This window comes from Odocoileus virginianus, chromosome 19 (genome assembly GCF_023699985.2).
Source record: "Odocoileus virginianus isolate 20LAN1187 ecotype Illinois chromosome 19, Ovbor_1.2, whole genome shotgun sequence".
Lineage (NCBI taxonomy): Eukaryota > Metazoa > Chordata > Mammalia > Artiodactyla > Cervidae > Odocoileus > Odocoileus virginianus.
This window is the reverse complement of record NC_069692.1, coordinates 24,622,700-24,641,279: the sequence shown is the minus strand read 5'-3', so window position 1 is coordinate 24,641,279 and position 18,580 is coordinate 24,622,700. Positions and strand designations below refer to the sequence as shown.

Genomic DNA, 18,580 nt, shown 5'->3' with positions numbered 1-18,580 from the left:
ATCTATGATGTGGTTAGTGCAAGTTTGTTGGGAAGATCAGGCTCTTGGTTAAGGGCGTTGAAACTTTGCCATTCTTAACAGATGTTCAGGTGGCAAAAAGCAAATAGAGAGCTGCATATATATCTTTCACCTTGTAGGTATCTAATAAATGTTTGTTGAACAAAAGAAAGACTCTGTTCATAACAGAATAGTTGTGAGGTCACAAAAATTCTATGTAAATGAAAGTGCTTTGCAGAGTCTATCATACTGTTCAAATTCAGAAAAAATAGTTTTGATTAAGTATTATACTCTGCAAGTGAGGCAGAGACTAGGAGGTATTTTTTGTTTTCCTTTTAAAAGATTTAAAATATTGAGCCTAAAGATTGAGTCATTCACCCAACAAAGTTTGATGAGTTCTTAGACTGTATTAATATTATTATTAGTAGTAGTACTGTTTATTATTTGAAATTAATGAAAAGATGATTTAGAAAAAGGCAAGTTAGTCAGAGAAGTGTTGTCTACATTTCCAAAAAGCCTAAACTTTTTGTTAACAAGTGATAGCAGAAACCAATAGTGAAAAGAGTTAATGATGGCCACCAATTTTCCTGTAACTACTATACTCAAATAGTTACCTTGGCATCAGTAAATTTGCAGACTTAAAAGCATATGAATTATCCCAAAGGTCAGATTATACCTTAGCCAAACAGGTAATTATTGCCTTCCTTTTCTTGCCACTCCTCCAAGAATAATATTGAAGGATCAACTTTCTACAACACAAAAAACATTAGAAGGAAGGTCTTCTATATAGCCATGGAAGAAACTAAAATAAAAAGGAAATAGTATAATGACTGAGCCATAAATCTACATAAGGTAATTTGGCCATCTGGTCTTCAGGTTCATCGTCTATGGACACAAGCTTGCATTTCAGACACAGGAACTCAGGGAGGGAAAGGGGAAAATATGTGCGTCTATCTAAAGGGCTCAAACGATGAGTTGGGTATGGGGAAAGTGGGTCGGGGGGAGACTATTTAAATAGCTGGTAACATTAGAGTCAGTGTCTTGACTCTGTTATTGCTTTCCATCAGCTTTAGAACTTAATCCAGTTGCCATTTCTTTAATGGCTCAGAAAATTGTGCTGTACAAGGATAGTGAGAAAGAAAGGTCTTTTCCAGTAAAGTGGATGAAACATACCATATTAAGTTGTCCCTTTTTTCCTCAGAGGAGAATTCATTTTGCATAACAGGCTTTAGGAGCTAAATGCCAATAGAAGTCAACATGTAAATCTAAGCAAACTGTTTAATTTTTATATGTTACATGTAATTTTCTCAGCATCATTTCTGTTTTCCACTGGTACCTATCATTTCACAAAAAACAATATGTTCACTTTTGGCACTCCTAGACAAAGGAAGTTCCTAATTATCAAAAAGCTTTTTGCCTAAAAGAATAGTAAAAAAGTAAACCAAAAACAACCACCTACCATAAAAATATTTAACAATAAAATATCTTCTTGATGGAATATTATGAACCGTAACTATTATTTAGAAATGGTCCTAGTTTTACTTATTAGAATATTTCTGAGTTTCAGCTTGAATATTTAAAAATCTATAATTAAATGAGTGACTCATTAAAGAGGAGTCTTTTCAGGGACTTTAAATATTTAATTACTGGTGCACTTAAAACAGGACATAAAAACTGATACAGAGCCAGAGTATTGAAAGGGCCCACAGAGTACACTCCATCCACCTTTCTGATACTGACAATTAGCCATCAACACAAGTAATCATCTGCCCTGTTTACAAAAAGTAAATGACACATCTTCTGAGAGCCAGCATACAATGACTGCTTAAAATTTATAGATAAATGGATTCTACCCAACAACTGATTACTGAACAAAGTTTTTATAAGAATGAATAGATAGGGAATAAAAGATTGGGACCCATTGGTTCCATAGTTTAAATGACCCATGAATATAACAACTAAGAGAAAAATACATACATATATAAAATAGCAAATGTTGGTAAGGATGTTGAGGAATTGTATCTTTTGTGTATTGTTAGTGGTAATGTAAAGTGGGGCAACTGCTTGTGTAAAACAGTATGGTGGTTCCTCAAAAAATTAAAAATAGAACTACCTTATGTCTAGCAGTTATATCATATGACCAGCTATCCTATGACCAAGGGCAAAGGGAAGCTGCAACAAGATGGTAGAAGGGGTGCAGTCACGTTTAAAATAAAACCTCATACCAGCCAGAGATGCTTGGAGGGCACAGACAAAACTTGGTGTGCACCAGGACCAAGGAAAAGGAGCAGTGACCCCCACAAGAGATGGAGCCACACCTGCCTTTGAGTGTTTGAGGGTCTCCTGTGGAGGCATGAGTCAGCAGTGGTCTGCCACGGAGACAGAGGCTCTAGCAACAGCAGTCCTGGGAGGCACATCGTGAGGCATAAGTCCTCTTAAAGGAGATCACTGTTAGCGCCACTGCAAAGCCACCGGTGAGGCGCCAGGGCGGGGGTGGGGGAGGGTGGGGGGGGGGAGGGGGTGCAACTCACAAACTGGAGAACAATTATACCAAAGAAGTTCTCACGCTGCTATGAAAGTTCTAAGCCACACAACAGACTTCCCAACCTGGGGATTTGGAAAAGAGACTGAGTATCCCCAGGAAATCTGACTCTGAATGTCAGCAGGATTTGATTACAGAACTTCCATGGACTGGAGAAACAGAAACTCTTGTAGGGCACAAACGAAATCTTGTGCATACATGACCCAGGAGAAAGGAGCAGTGACCCCACAAGAGACTGAGCCAGACTTGCCTGTGTATGCTTGGGAGTTTCTGGCGGAGATATTGTTCAACAGTGGCCTGGAATGGGGTCAAGGGCACTGACTGCAGCAGTCCTGGGAGTCCCAGCATGCTGGCGTAAGTCTTTGAAGGAGTTTGCCATCGCCATTGTCCCTAACATGGTCTGGCCTCAGGCCAAACTACAGGGAGGGAACACAGCTCCTCCCATCTGCAGAAAATTGGATTAAAGACTTACTGAGCCTGATGAACTATGGACAGAGGTTCGTGACATTTTATAGGAGACAGGGATCAAGACCATCCCCGTGGAAAAGAATTGCAAAAAGTCAAAATGGTTGTCTGTGGAGGCCTTACAAATAGCTGTGAAAAGAAGAGAAGCAAAAAGCAACGGAGAAAAGGAAAGATATTCCCATTTGAATGCAGAGTTCCAAAGAATAGCCAGGAGAGATAAGAAAGCCTTCCTCAGCGATAAATGCAAAGAAATAGAGGAAAACAACAGAATGGGAAACACTAGAGATCTCTTCAAGAAAATCAGAGATATGAAGAGAACATTTCATGTAAAAATGGGCTCAATAAAGGACAGATATGGTATGGACCTAACAGAAGCAGAAGATATTAAGAAGAGGTGGCAACAATACACAGAAGAACTGTACAAAAAAGATCTTCACGACCCAGATAATCACAATGGTGTGATCACTCACCTAGAGCCAGACATCCTGGAATGTGAAGTCAAGTGGGCCTTAGAAAGCATCACTACGAACAAAGCTAGTGGATGTGATGGAATTCCCGTTGAGCTATTTCAAATCCTGAAAGATAATGCTGTGAAAGTGCTGCACTCAATATGCCAGCAAATTTGGAAAACTCAGCAGTGGCCACAGGACTGGAAAAGGTCAGTTTTCATTCCAATCCCTAAGAAAGGCAATGCCAAAGAATGCTCAAACTACTGCACAATTGCACTCATCTCACACACTAGTAAAGTAATGCTCAAAATTCTCCAAGCCAGGCTTCAGCAGTATGTGAACCGAGAACTTCCAGATGTCCAAGCTGGTTTTAGAAAAGGCAGTGGAACCAGAGATCAAATTGCCAATATCTGCTGGATCATCGAAAAGCAAGAGAGTTCCAGAAAAACATCTGTTTCTGCTTTATTGACTACGCCAAAGCCTTCGACTGTGTGGATCACAATAAACTGTGGAAAATTCTGAAGGAGATGGGAATACCAGACCACCTGATCTGCCTCTTGAGAAACCTGTATGCAGGTCAGGAAGCAACAGTTAGAACTGGACATGGAACAACAGACTGGTTCCAAATAGGAAAAGGAGTACGTCAAGGCTGTATATTGTCACCCTGCTTATTTAACTTCTATGCAGAGTACATCATGAGAAACGCTGGGCTAAAAGAAGTACGAGCTGGAATTAAGATTGCCGGAAGAAATATCAATAACCTCAGATATGCAGATGACACCACCCTTATGGCAGAAAGTGAAGAGGAACTAAAAAGCCTCTTGATGAAAGTGAAAGAGGAGAGTGAAAAAGTTGGCTTAAAGCTCAACATTCAGAAAACTAAGATCATGGCATCTGGTCCATCACTTCATGGGAAATAGATGGGGAGACAGTGGAAACAGTGTCAGACTTTATTTTTTAGGGCTCCAATATCACTGCAGATGGTGACTGCAGCCATGAAATTAAAAGCTGCTTACTCCTTGGAAGGAAAGTTATGACCAATCTAGATAGCATATTAAAAAGCAGAGACATTACTTTGCCAACAAAGGTCTGTCTGGTCAAGGCTATGGTTTTTCCAGTGGTCATGTATGGATGTGAGAGTTGGACTGTGAAGAAAGCTGATCACCAAAAAATTTATGCTTTTGAAGTGTGGTGTTGGAGAAGACTCTTGAGAGTCCCTTGGACTGCAAGGCGATCCAACCAGTCCATCCTGAAGGAGATCAGTCCTGGGTATTCATTGGAAGGACTGATGCTGAAGCTGAAACTCCAATACTTTGGCCACCTCATGGGAAGAGTTGACTCATTGGAAAAGATCCTGATGCTGGGAGGGATTGGGGGCAGGAGGAGAAGGGGACGACAGAGGATGAGATGGCTGGATGGCATCACCAACTCGATGGGCATGAGTTTGAGTAAACTCCGGGTGTTGGTGATGGACAGGGAGGCCTGGCGTGCTGTGATTCATGGAGTCGCAGAGTCGGACACGACTGAGCGACTGAACTGAACTGAGCTGAGCATGGCCTTGCTCGCCAGAACAAGACCCAGTTTCCCCCCAGTCAGTCCTCCCCAGTCAGAAAGCTTACAGAAGCCTCTTATCCTCATCCATCGCAGAGGAGACAGAGTGAAAACCACAATCACAGAAAACCAACCAAGCCGATCACATGGACCACAGCCTTGCCTAACTCAATGAAACTATGAGTCATGCTGTCTAGGGTTACCGAAGATGGACAGGACATGGTGCAGAGTTCTGACAAAATGTGGTCCACTGGAGAAGGGAATGGCAAGCCACTCCAGCATTCTTGCCTTCAGAACCCCATGAACAGTATGAAAAGGCAAAAAGATATGACACTGAAAGATGAACCCCCTAGGTCAGTAGTTGTCCGATATGCTATTGGAGACGAGCAGAGAAATAGCTCCAAAAGGAATGAAGAGGCTAAGCCAAAGCAGAAACAGTGCCCAGTTGTGGATGTATCTGGTGGTGAAAGTAAGTCTGATGCTATAAAAACTGTATTGCATAGGAACCTGGCATGTTATGTCCATGAATCAAGGTAAATTGGAAGTGATCAAACAGGAGATGGCAAGAGTGAACATTGACATTTTAGGAATCAGTGAACTAAAATGGACTACAACAGGTGAATTTAATTCAAATGACCATTATATCTACTACTGTGGGAAGAATCCCTTAGAAGAAATGGAATAGCCCTCATAGTCAACAAAAGGGTTCAAATGCAGTACGTGGATGCAGTCTCAAAAACAGCAAAATGATCTTGGTTTGTTTCCAAGGCAAACCATTCAATATCACAGTAATCCAAATCTATGCACCAACTAATAATGCTGAAGAAGCTGAAGCTGAACAGTTCTATGAAGATCTACAAGACCTCCTAGAACTAACACCAAAAGAGATGTTCTTTTCATCACAGGGGACTAGAATGCAAAAGTAGGAAGTCAAGAGATACCTGGAGTAACAAGTAAGTTTGGCCTTGGACTACAAATTGAAGCAGGACAAAGACTAACAGAGTTTTGCCCAGTGAAGGTGCTGGTCATAGCAAACACCCTCTTCCAAAAACACAGAGATGACTCTACACATGGACATCACCAGATGGTCAATACCGAAATCAAACTGATTATATACTTTGTAACCTAAGATAGAGAAGCTCTATACAGTCAGGAAAAATAAAGCTGGGAGCTGACTGTGACTCAAATCATGAACTCCTTATTGCAAAATTCAGACTTACATTGAAGAATGTAGTGAAAACTACTAGGCCATTCAGGTATGACCTAAATAAAATCCCTTATGATTATACAGTGGAAGTGATAAATAGATTCAAGGGATTAGATCTGGTAAACAGAGTGCCTGAAGAATTACGGACAGAGGTTCATAACATTGTACAGGGGGCAGTAATCAAAACCATCCCCAAGAAAAAGAAACGCCTTACAAATAGCTGAGAAAAGAAGAGAAGTGAAAGGCAGGAGAAAAGGAAAGCCGTACCCATCTGAATGCAGAGTTCTAGAGAATAGAAGGAGACATAAGAAAGTCTTTATCAGTTAACAATGCAAAGAGAGAGGAAAACAATAGATTGGGAAAGACTAGAGATCCCTTCAAGAAAATTAGAGATAACAAGGGAATATTTCATGCAAGATAGGCACAATAAAGGACAGAAACAGTATGGACCTAATAGAAGCAGAAGATATCAAGAAGAGGTGGCAAGAATACACAGAAGAACTATGCATAAAAGGTCTTAATGAACCGAATAACTGCGATGGTGTGATCACTCACCTAGAGCCAGACATCCTGGAGTGTGAAGTCAAGTGGGCCTTAGGAAGCATCACTACAAACAAAGCTAGTGGAGGTGATGGAATTCCAGCTGAACTATTTCAAATGTTAAAAGCAGATGCTGTGAAAGTGCTGCACTCCATATGCCAGCACATTTGGAAAACTCAGCAGTGGCCACAGGACTGGAAAAAGTCAGCTTTCATTCTAATCCCAAAGAAGGGCAATGCCAAAGAATGTTCAAACTACCATACAATTTCACTCATTTCACATGGTAGCAAAGTAATGTTCAAATACCATCAAGCTAGGCTTCAACAGTGTATGAACATAGAACTTCCAGATATACAAGCTGGATTTAGAAAAGGCAGAGGAACCAGAGATCAAATTACCAATATCTTAAATCATAGAAAAAGCAAGGGAATAAAAAAAGAAACACATCTGCTTCATTGACTATGCTAAAACATTTGCCTGTGTGTACAACAAACTGTGGAAAATTCTTAAAGAGATGGGAATACCAGACCACCTTACCTGCCTCCTGAGAAACCTGTATGCAGGTCAAGAAGCAACAGTTAGAACCAGACATGGAACAACAGACTGCTTCCAAATTGGGAAAGGACTACATCAAGGCTGTATATTGTCACCCTGCTTATTTAACTTAAATGTAGAGTACATCACCGGCCTGGATAAATCACAAGCTGAAATCAAGATTGCTGGGAGAAATATCAATAACCTCAGATATGCAGATAATACCACCCTTCTGGCAGAAAGCAAAGAGGAATTAAAGAGCCTCTTGATGAAGGTGAAAGAGGAGAGTGAAAAAGCTGGCTTAAAACTCAGCATTCAAGAAACTAAGATCATAGCATCCAGTTCCATCACTTCATGGCAAATAGATGGGGAAACAATGAAAACAGTGACAGACTTTATTTCCTTGGGTTCCAAAATCACTGCAGATAGTGACTGCAGCCATGAAATTAGAAGACACTTGTTTCTTGGAAGAAAAGTTATGACAAGCCTAGACAGTATATTAAAAAGCAGAGACATTACTTTGCCTACAAAGGTCCGTATAGTCAAAGCTATGGTTTTCCAGTAGCGTATGGATGTGAGATCTGGACAATAGAAAAGCCTGAGTGTGGAAGAATCGACGTCTTCAAATTGTGGTGCTGGAGAAGACTCTTGAGAGTCCCTTGGATAGCAAGGAGATCAAGGTAGTCAATCCTAAAGGAAATCAGTCCTGAATATTCATTGGAAGGACTGATGCTAAAGCTGAAGTCCAATACTTTGGCCACCTGATGTGAAAAACTGACTCATAGAAAAGACCCTGATGCTGAGAAAGACTGAAGACAGGAGGAGAAGGGGATGACAGAGGCTAAGATGGTTGGATGGCATCACCAACTCAATGGACATGAGTTTGAGCAAACTCTGGGAGATAGTGAAGGACAGGGAAGCCTGGTCTGCTGCAGTCCATAGGGTCACAAAGAGTTGGACACAACTGAGCAAGTGAACAACAAATGTCTAGCAATTCCACAAAGAAAGGATATATAGTCTGTGCAAAGGACCTGTGGCCAGAGAAGCATGGTACCCAGAGGAAATCAAAAGAATACATGAATGGCTGGGACACAGTAATCCAGGTGGAAAGTGGTATAAAACGAAAGTAACCCAAGGTTTCTCAACGTTGGCACTATTGACATTTTGGGCCTGATAATTCTTTACTGTGAGAGACTGTCTTGTGTACTGTGGAACATTTGGAAGCACCCCTGGCCCCTACCCACTAGAGGCCAATAGCATCTCCCCCAAGTTATAATAACCAAAAAGTCTCCAGACATGGCCAAATGTCCTCTGAGGGCAAAATCACATTTGGTTCAAAACCACTGGAAAGAGATAGGCAGGGAGCAGACCATGTAGGTCCTTTTATGGAGTTTTGTTTTGTACTATGAGCAATGGGAAGCTTTTAGAGGCTTTAGATGTGGGGTTTTTTGGGTTTTTTTGTTTTGGCTTTTTTTTTTTTTTGGCTTTAGCTGTTAAAGGGAACAATGGATAACATAATCTAAGCTCCATTTATAAAAGATCCTCTGCTAGTAGTGAATAAAATGGAGGGGAGAATAAGCCCATGCTAGAAGGAAAGTGGACAGACCATTTAACAGACTAAACCTGTTTAGAAGCTGCTAGACTAGTTCTAGTGCCAGATAGTGACAGCTTGGATTAGGGTGGTGGGTGGTGGAGATGCAATTGGATGGATTTGAGACATAGGAAGTAAAATCAACAGGACTTAGTGATAGATTGGACATGTAGGGTGAGATAGAAAGAGACATCTGGAATGATTCATGCTAGAGGAAGTAGATGGGTGGTGGTGTTATTTACTAAATGGGGAAACTGGAGGCGGCCTAGGTTTGTGGGGGAGAGCACATGATTTGATCATGTTAAATTTGAGGGGCTTTTGAGATGCCCAGGAACAGACGCTAAATAGATAATTGTATATGTGGGTCTGGAATTCTAGGAGGTCTGGATTGGAGATATAAACTGGGGAGCAAATGGTCTAAAGATGGTTATCTCAGCTGTGAAAGTGTACAGTCTTCAGGTGAAGGACTATTGGAAGAAAAGATGGAAGTCCTAGGAGCTTGAGTGTGGGCCACTATTTGATGACCTGATAAAGAAGAAGTGGCTGAAAAATTGGTGATAGCAAGGAAAATGTGGAATCCCAGAAAGCCAGCACAGAAAGTGGGTCAGTAAGCAGGGAATGCTAAACCGTGTCAAATCTTCCTGAGAGATTACATAAAGATAACTATAGAAAGTCTGCTGGATGGTCCTTGTTGGTCTTTGTAAAAGTGGTTCAGGTGGCTTGATGGAGACAGGAGTAGATGGGAATGGGTGAGAAGTAGGAGATGAGGAAAAGGAGACAGATGATGTTATAGGAGGGGTTGGACTGTGAGAAGGAGGGACATAAGGTGGAAGGGTGTGAGGATGTTTTAAAATAAGAGGGCCAGGGGCATGTAGCAGTGTCAGCTGGGAAATCTCTGTTTGAGATGAGTTGGCTGTCCAAGGAGAAGAGATGCTGCAGAGCAGGCGGGAATGACCTTCGGGAAGGGGAGTGTAATGGGCCCCTACAGTGCAGAGGGAGCAATGGAAGAGGGGCAGTGTGGTGGGTTTGTGTGTAAATGGAGAAGTGGAGGGGCATCAGCTGAGACTGAGGGAGGCTGGACATTGGGAGTGAGGAACAGGGTAGAGGAGTTTGAAATTATGAGAGTTGTTATGAGAATAATGATTCCCAGGAAGTGATAGGCCCTTGGTCATCTAAAAATAAAATTATGATTGGACTACTCGAAACTTGTGTTAGTTTCCTACAGTTGCCGTAACAAAGTACCACAAAGTGAGTGGCTCACAACAGCTGGGAGAGAAATTTATTCTCTTAGATTCTGAAAACAGTCCAAAAATCAAGGTGTCAGCAGGATCATGCTGTCTCTGAAGGCCCCAAGGGAAAATCCTCGTTACCTCTCTGACTTCTGATAGTTGCCAGCAATCCTTGGTGTTCCTTGGCTTATAGATGCATTATTCCAGTTTCTGCCTCTGCCTCCAAGTGGCCTTCTCTCCTATGTGTCTGTTTCCAAATTTCCTCTTTTTACAAGAACACCAGTCATTGGATTGAGACTCACCTTAATCCAGTATGACCCCATTTTACCTTGTGTACATCTGCAAAAACTATTTCCAAATAAGGCCACATTCACAAGTTTCAAGTGGACGTAAATTTTGAGAGGACACCAAGTCATGAGACTGTGTTAATGCACTTTAGAAGTATTTATAAGATTAAAAGAAATAGCTGATTATAGATCTCAAGGGCCTCATATACATGTGAGGCCAAACATACACATATGGTATCATATGCAACAAACCTTGTAGTGTCTCCACTGTCCCCATGTGATAGATGAAGAAATGGAGTCTAAAAGTCTAAGTAACTTGCTTAAAGTGAGGTCCTGGCAGAGTGCATGCGTGCTCAGTTGCTTCAATCATGTCAGAATCTTGTGACCCTAAATGCTGTAGCCCGCCAGGCTCCTCTGTCCATGGGATTCTCCAAACAAGAATACTGGAGTGGCCATGGATGGGAATGGCAACCCACTCGAGTATTCTTGCCTGGAGAATCCCATGGACAGAGGAGCCTAATGGGCTATGGTCCATGGGGTTGCTAAGAGTCACACATGACTGAGCATGCATGCATACATGATGATGAAGATGAATTTTCTATTCTTACTTAAAGCCCTAACCACCAAAGCCATGCTTTTAATCTGGGTATCGCATGGTACATTATGCCACGTGTTGAGCCCTCAGAGAAGCAAACAAATAATAAATTGTATTTCTTGTAAAAAAAAAAAAATGTTCTTTTCACTGAATTCACATTCTTCATTAAAAATTTTTTTTTAATCACGTATTTGTTTTGTTGCCATTACTATTTTGGTCAGATATAAAAATATCGCCAAGTGTGATAACGAGGAATTTACCATATATGTTTTTTCATTAGAACTTTATGGTTTCTAGTCTTACATTTAGGTCTTTAATCTATTATGAGTAAGTTTTTAATATATAATGTAAACTAATGGTCCAGTTTAACACTTTTGCATGTGGCTGTTCATTTTTCCCAGTAAGGAAAAAAGAACTACAGAGATTGTCCTTATCTCATTGTATATGAATGCCTCTTTTGTGGTAAATTAATTGGCCATATATGTGTTGGTTTATTTCTTGGCTCTATATTCTGTTTCATTTATCCAATTTTTTTGTGACAATGTCATACTGTTTTGATTACTATAGCTTTCTCATATAGTTTGAAATCTGGGGTGGGGTGAAGAATACTGGAGTGGATTGCCACGCCCTCCTCCAGGGGATCTCCCCAACCCAGGAATCAAACCCACATCTCTTACACCTCCTGCAATGGCATGCGGGTTCTTTTACCTCTAGCACCACCTGGGAAGCCCCAGGACCTAAACACAAGCACTCTGGCTTCAGAGACCACCCTTATCCCTTGGCTCTATTGTCTACCTTTTCCCAGATAATCCTGAATTAATTATAAAATTTAATCAACTGGTTAATCTCTCCATCTTAGGAACTACTCTTCCCTGACATTTGTTCTTGTCTTTTCCCCTACATATAGCTAGCTCTTTATGCATTCATTGTGTCTACAGCTCCATGCTGACAGCCCACTCTGTGGGAACAGAAACCTACCATTTTGTCCATTTGAGCTGGCAAAATATTTCTCTCCCTGTTCTGATAACTTCCAGTCTTGGCTTTCTTTCCCAGGTCCAGAGCATCCAATTCATGGAGTTCTCAGAAGTGGAGAACCAGGATGATTACTACAGCATGGATGCTGGTTACATCCACACCCAGGACCAGCAGGGAGTGTATGTCATGTATGATGAAGCCTTGAGTGATCTGAAGGACCTAGAGACAGAACTGCTGCTTGTAGCCAGCCATTACATTGAGAGAGAAAAAGGTCAGAAGTCAGATTTTTAAAAATCAACCAGACAAAAATCTACCTATCCAAACAGACAAAAAACATCAAGGGCTCTATAACACCTCCCACCTTAAACTATAACACACGTATAATAGTATTGGAAAATCCAACAAGCATTTATACCTCCCCAACACACACCACCCTAAAAAAGATAATGTTTTGTTTCCAGCTCAAGTCCCCCATTTGTTGGAAACTGTAACTTGGTTATAGTTCTTATTGTTGTTTAGACTCTACTTGTTGCCCAGTAGCATTTCTGCATTACGTACTAGGTGCAGGGCCCTGAGGGAAGCAAAGTAAGCAAGTGAAATTAATGACTTTTTTTTCTAAGTGACAAAAAAAAGAAATAATTGACCTTGGGGAAACTGCAGTTAGAAGCAGAGATATTTCTGAGTTCCTAACAAAAAACCACCAGGATGCAAGACCTGTCTAGGAAAATGTCAGACAAGCCCCAGAGGGAGAAATCATTAGTCAGGGTAATCAAATAACCCATAATCTGTATTCTGTCTTTCTTTTGGCATCACTCAAATTTATCCAGTTTTAGGAATCGAAGAGGTAAGAATATTCCTGTTGGAATAATATGATGGCATTAGTATTCTATTTGTAAAGAAATTAGAGTTTCTAGATGAATTGCAATACCTAGAGGAAAATTTAGCAAGAGATTGTGCTATTTTGTAATATATGTAGACTTTAATTAAGGATAATTCATGTTCATATTGTTATAAAATGCTGCTCTAAGACTGTTTGACAATTAACCTTTCAGATCCCAGACAGAATTAATTTAGTATTAGATTGAATTCTTTGTTCTCCCTTTGCCACAGACCACTTGGGATCTGAATCATGGGATGCAGTGATGACATCCAACATTCCAGGGCACCTAATTTCAACTTTTAGCTTTTATCTTTATTGGTGATCCTACATACCAACGCATCATTTTTGCTGATGTTCATTTATAATATGATGTGACTGTGTTTAGCTACTAGGAACTTACTTTGACTGAAATACTTAGTCACATGAGTATGTCTCACTGAACTAGTGAGTATACGGTCATTCATTGTGAAATGATTTCCCAACTGCTGCTGGAGAAATTCCTGACCAATGGCTTTCTATTGTTCAGTACCCACCATATACTTGATAATCACTAAACCCGAAAATCCCTTACTTCTTAATATTTTATTCTGAAACAGACTGCTTAAAATTTTAAGCAATAATAATGCTGTCAATGAAAACCTACAGTACTATAGTGGGAAAATATTTTAGCTAAATAATGGCAATGGTTACCCTTACTGATTTGTTAGTAATTAGCACAACTAAGAAATACCTTAGAAATTTCCCTGAAATTTTTTGACTTGGTTGGCATCAACTGATACAGCAGTTTAAACTAGGTTTGTAGTTAAACCACCAGGAACCTGTTTTTACAGAGGAGAAATGTATGTTTTGCTTTTAAATTACAGGTTTGAGGAGATTTTAGTAAATCTTTCATGTTAACTGAATTTTGGTTTATATTTCTAAAATTAGTCTTTTCAAACTAAAAGTAAAAGCAAAAACCTCTGTTGATCTAGAAGTCAGCAAGTATGAACTTAAGGCCTACCTAGTCTTGCCCATGTCTCTTTAGCAGATTATTAGGAATCCGTTACCCCTTCAGTGTTTTCATTCCTGAAGGGGAGCTGACAATCTGAGGGCTCCATTTCTACTAGGAATACCTCTGTAGTGAGGCCTGTCTCTAATCATTTTCATCCTTTTCTCTCCCAGGTCACAAAGAGGGCAGCAAGTCACATATTGACCAGGACTGGGGATGGACCCATGCAGGTGTGGACAGATTTGCTGTGCTGTATGACATGTGGACTTGGGAAGCAGCTCTTCTAGAAAGCAAGCGTCAGGTATTTTTGCCTAGAAAACAAAACACCTATTAAGAACATTCCTATAAAACCCAATATATTTTTTTAAACCCCGTGGGTCTTATAGGGCAACTCCCAATGAAGTGAATAAGTATTTTAAAAATCTTAGCTAGTTGTAAGTATATAATCAATTTTATGTTCTTTACTGTGCTTCTTTGTTACAAAAAAATGAAATGTGAAGGATATGGCTTCAGCTTAAGGGAAATTTGTTAGAGGGCTGTATAATTTAGGCCCTTTTATGACATGTATGCTTCTGGTGAGAAGGCGTGATGATTCCATTCGTGTTCATTGTGCTGTCAGGGACAGGCCTCACTTTGCTAAATGCAGACAAACCAACAGACCTTATTATGGTCTTTAGAAGGGTAGGCCACACGTGGGTGGGTGAGAGCAGTTGGGCAAGGATTTCCAGAAATGGAAATGACGGGATTTGAAGACTAGATGTTGGCATGAGAGAATGAGGGTGGAATTAAAATGACTTCCTCAAGCTCAGAGAGGAGGCTGTTAACTGAAACAGAATGAAAGAAGAGGGGCCTCTTTAGAGGGGAAGGTTTTTTTGAGTCTAGGACACAAGGCGTGTGAGGAGAGTTTGCTAAAACCCAGGTGTGAATGTCTTCCCAGGTGGCACTAGTGGTAAAGAATCTGCCTGCTAATGCAGGAGACCTAAGAGACATAGGTTTGATCCCTGGGTTGGGAAGATCCCCTGGAGGAGGGCATGGCAACCCACTCCAGTATTCTTGCCTAGAGAATCTCATGGACAGAAGAGCCTGGCAGGCTACAGCCCATAGCGTCGCAGAGTTGGACACAACTAAAGCAACTTAGCATGCATGCATGAATGTTTTACGGGAGCTGTAGGTTTGAAGTTCAGGAGCAGGTATGAGCTGAGGTATAAATGTGGAAGTCATACCATAGTAATGTATCAAAATGAGTAGTAAAAGAGATGTCTGAAATGGGTCCCTGAGAACACTTACATTTAAGGGGAAGGTCATGGGACAAGAATCCATGAGAAGAACAAGGAGTAGCCAGAGAGACTGCAGCAAAAAGAAAAGGATAACATTAGGAAATCCCACAGAAAGAAAAGAGTCTTAATTAAGAGAGGATTATTACCTGTGTGGAGAACAGTTGAAACATCAAAGAATGTGAGTCCTAAAAACCAGACAGTGGGGTTAACCATCAGGCAGTCATTGTTAGCTTTGTAGGAGTCTGTCAAAAGAGTAACAGAGATGGGAACCAGGTTACAGTACACTGTAATGTGGTAAGAGAATGTGGAAGTGGAAATGTTTTCTTTGTTTTTCTAGTAGAGGATTTTACCATTTCATCTACTCTCCGGTCTGTTACTCATGGAGATGTAGATCATCCAATTTTGGAAAACAACTGGCTAGACTTACAGGGTGCAAGCTGTAGCTTTGAAAATTGTTCCTCTTTCCAAAGACAACTGACCTCTAGAGTGTGCATCTGGACACTTGATCTGTCAATTAGAAGCTTACTGTGATCTACTGAGTAAATGGGAGATTTAGCCTCATAGTATAGAATCTGGAGAGGCTGCATTAAATGTAAGTAATACAAAATCCTCAAACTTGATATGTTTATTGGGCCAGACATGAGTTGTAGGCAGTACCCCTTTTCTGTGCTCTCCCCACCTCTGTTTTTAGTTCTTCTAGGCTTCCTATAGAGGACTTGATGGTAGAGAAGAACAGAAGGCAGAGAGTAATAAATAAACAAACCAATTTCTCCTCACTTTGGCCTAGTGTTCATTCTGTGCTAAGTTATCAGGGCTGTCTACTAGTTTCTTCTATGGTACATGAAAATATTTGAACTTAAAACAACCATTGAAAATAATCTCCCTCCTTTCTACCCTGAAAATAAGTTCCCTGTAGAAACTGACTTATCTGTGCCAAAAACTGGAAAATGAAGCCTTCCAAATCAATTTCTGGAATTCCAGAAATTGTCAAAAGAGCCTATTTTTAATTGATAAACCAGACTTTTACCTAGAATACAATTGATTCTCCCAGTACTGATTCTACTGCTAAGTGTCTTCAGCTGTTTTTGATTGTTAAATATATTAGAATCGCTAAAGTTAAAAATTGCTCAAACACATTAGGTTGCCTTAAATCCTTCAAGTAGCCATATTATATAAACTGCTCATAAAAATAGAGCTGGTATGATTTTAGGTGGATTAAGAGACTCAAAAGCCAGGCATCAGCTGTGCCAGTTCCTAAGTGACATTTATACCAACTGCTAATTCTCTCCACAGCCACCAGAGGACACATTTTCAGGATAATTTGAATTAGTGTTTAGAGCAGTAAAAAAAAAGGCGGCTGGGCGTGGGGGGCAGAAAATTCTGTGACAAGATGTGTCTGACACTGATTTTCTCTTTTACACTTTCATTTGATCTAAAGTACTGTCTTTAAAAGATTTTTTAAATCCAAGAAATAAAAAGAGGCTTAGGTTTAAAAAAAAAGTCTATAAACACAGTATGGTTTGAGATTATTCATTCAGGCTCTTTTCTATTTTCTCCAATATTTGATGCCTACCATCAGTGTGCACCACACATTATTTTGCCTGCAAGTTGGCCCTTGACATACACAGGTGACATTTGACAGGCTAGGAAGACTTCTTAGACAAATGCCAGTCCAGAGTTCAAATGGAAATGAGCCAGTTAGCAAACAGATAATAAATAGAACCTGTGAGGTGTAAAGATCACGGCCCTACCCCTGATGAGAAAGAATTCATAATAAAATTATGCAAAGGGCCATCTGAGAGCTTTTCAAGGTGGAGGGCAAAGCTTGAAAAAAGGCTTGTCCATTTAAAAAGAGCCACATTTTCCTTCTCAACAACTGGGGGTGCCAGGTAAAATACGACAATATTTGTGACATACTAAAAAAAGTATTGGTTGTTTATCGGCAATTCAAATTTAATTAGATGACCTGTATTTTTATTTGTTAAACCTGGTAATTCTACCAACAACAAAGTGATGATGGCAATTTAGCACCTACCTCTGCAACCTGGTATCACCAGATGAGAATCACTAGCAAGAACCCTCCCCACAATCTTCCCCTGCCAAGTAACCAAACAATAGGGCTCATTGTACAAAAACAGGTCACAGCAGTACAAATTCTATAAACCAGCTCCTGGGATTGCCCTGGTCCAGCCAAAAAGGTTTAGATTCATTGAGAATGATTTAGGGAAGTTACTGTTTCTTTCCTAATCTTCCACTAGGCTATTGAGTGACAGCCTTCTTAACCCCATCACTCCTTTGTTCCCGCTTTGTCTTCTGCTATTTAATAACTGAATGCTACTCTAGAGAGCTCTGTGGTTGGAATAAGGTCATTTAGATCACTCTGCTGGCTTCATTTTCCCTGAGGCTCACTTAAAGACAAGGGATCTGCACTTTTCTTCATTTCACACTCTGAGGTGTGTGAGTTTTTAACTTGTGGAGCACACTCTGTGTCCTAAGCTTTTAGCTTCTCCTGGTGTTATCCTTTGTATACTAAGGTTGACCCACGTTCCCGTGGACCAGTGTTTCCCAAAGTGCAAAACTGGATGCTAAATAAAGTGCCCCAGGCTCTCCCTCCTTGAGCCTTAGCATTGAATAGCCTTCAGACACTGGACATCTATTGCTAAGGCAGTATTTGATTCCTAGGCTTCAATTGATTCTCAAGTGTTTCCCTTCTTAGGAGCCTCAGGAGTTATTATTGCAAGATGGAGACACTCCTGGCTTTTCCTACCACTTGGGGTCCTTTACGTCCTCCTGAGCTGTTGCCACCTACATTCAAGCAGTGCTTACCCCCTCTCGGTTCTTCCTGGTCTTTCATTCTTAGCTATGGACTCCACACAATGAAAGGTGCTCTTTGTCTCCTTTTAGGAAATTCCTTAGTTTGTTAAGAAGTGGGCTGGCTCCCAGGCCTCAAACCACCAGGAAGACCACTACCCAAGGAAACAAAAAATGCTCTAATGCATCTCAGAGTGTGCTTGGCTATCAGGTTGGCAAAAATTGCAGACTCAACAGTCCACTCCTTGCTGTCAACTACGTGAACTCACGGGGCACACCTGTGTCCTTGTGCTACAGCCGCCCTAGGAGCTGAGGCCTTTCGGGAGCATGAAGCCGGCATTAGAGGACTGGGTCAGAGAAGACTGAGGAGGGGCATGTTGAGCTGAAACTCTAGGGATGATGTTGGATTATTTGGGCAGAGGAAAGGAATCCATTGCATTGTGAGACTGGTGGGAGCAGAAGTTCAGAAGCTTTCAGCCAGAGTTGATTTTGTCCATCAGGTGATATAGACTCAGCGTTTAGTCTGTCCGAGACCCGGGAGCTGTGACACGCCGAGGGGGGCTTTAATGTCTGTCACTCCAAAACTTTGTAGTGACGAGACAAAAACTGTACACTCGCCTGACAGTATGGGACGGGGTCTCCAAAAGTAAGTGTGTCTAAGG

General features: G+C 40.8%; 1 protein-coding gene across 1 annotated transcript in view; it reads left to right on the top strand.

The window, feature by feature from the left end:
* Positions 1-18,580, top strand: part of CCDC162 (uncharacterized) — a 150,019-nt gene that overhangs the window by 37,297 nt on the left and 94,142 nt on the right. The window contains exons 12-13 of the mRNA XM_020876610.2: positions 12,041-12,233; positions 14,004-14,131. Of these exons, the coding sequence (XP_020732269.2) occupies positions 12,041-12,233; positions 14,004-14,131 (321 nt within the window). The remainder of the gene's footprint in view (positions 1-12,040; positions 12,234-14,003; positions 14,132-18,580) is intronic.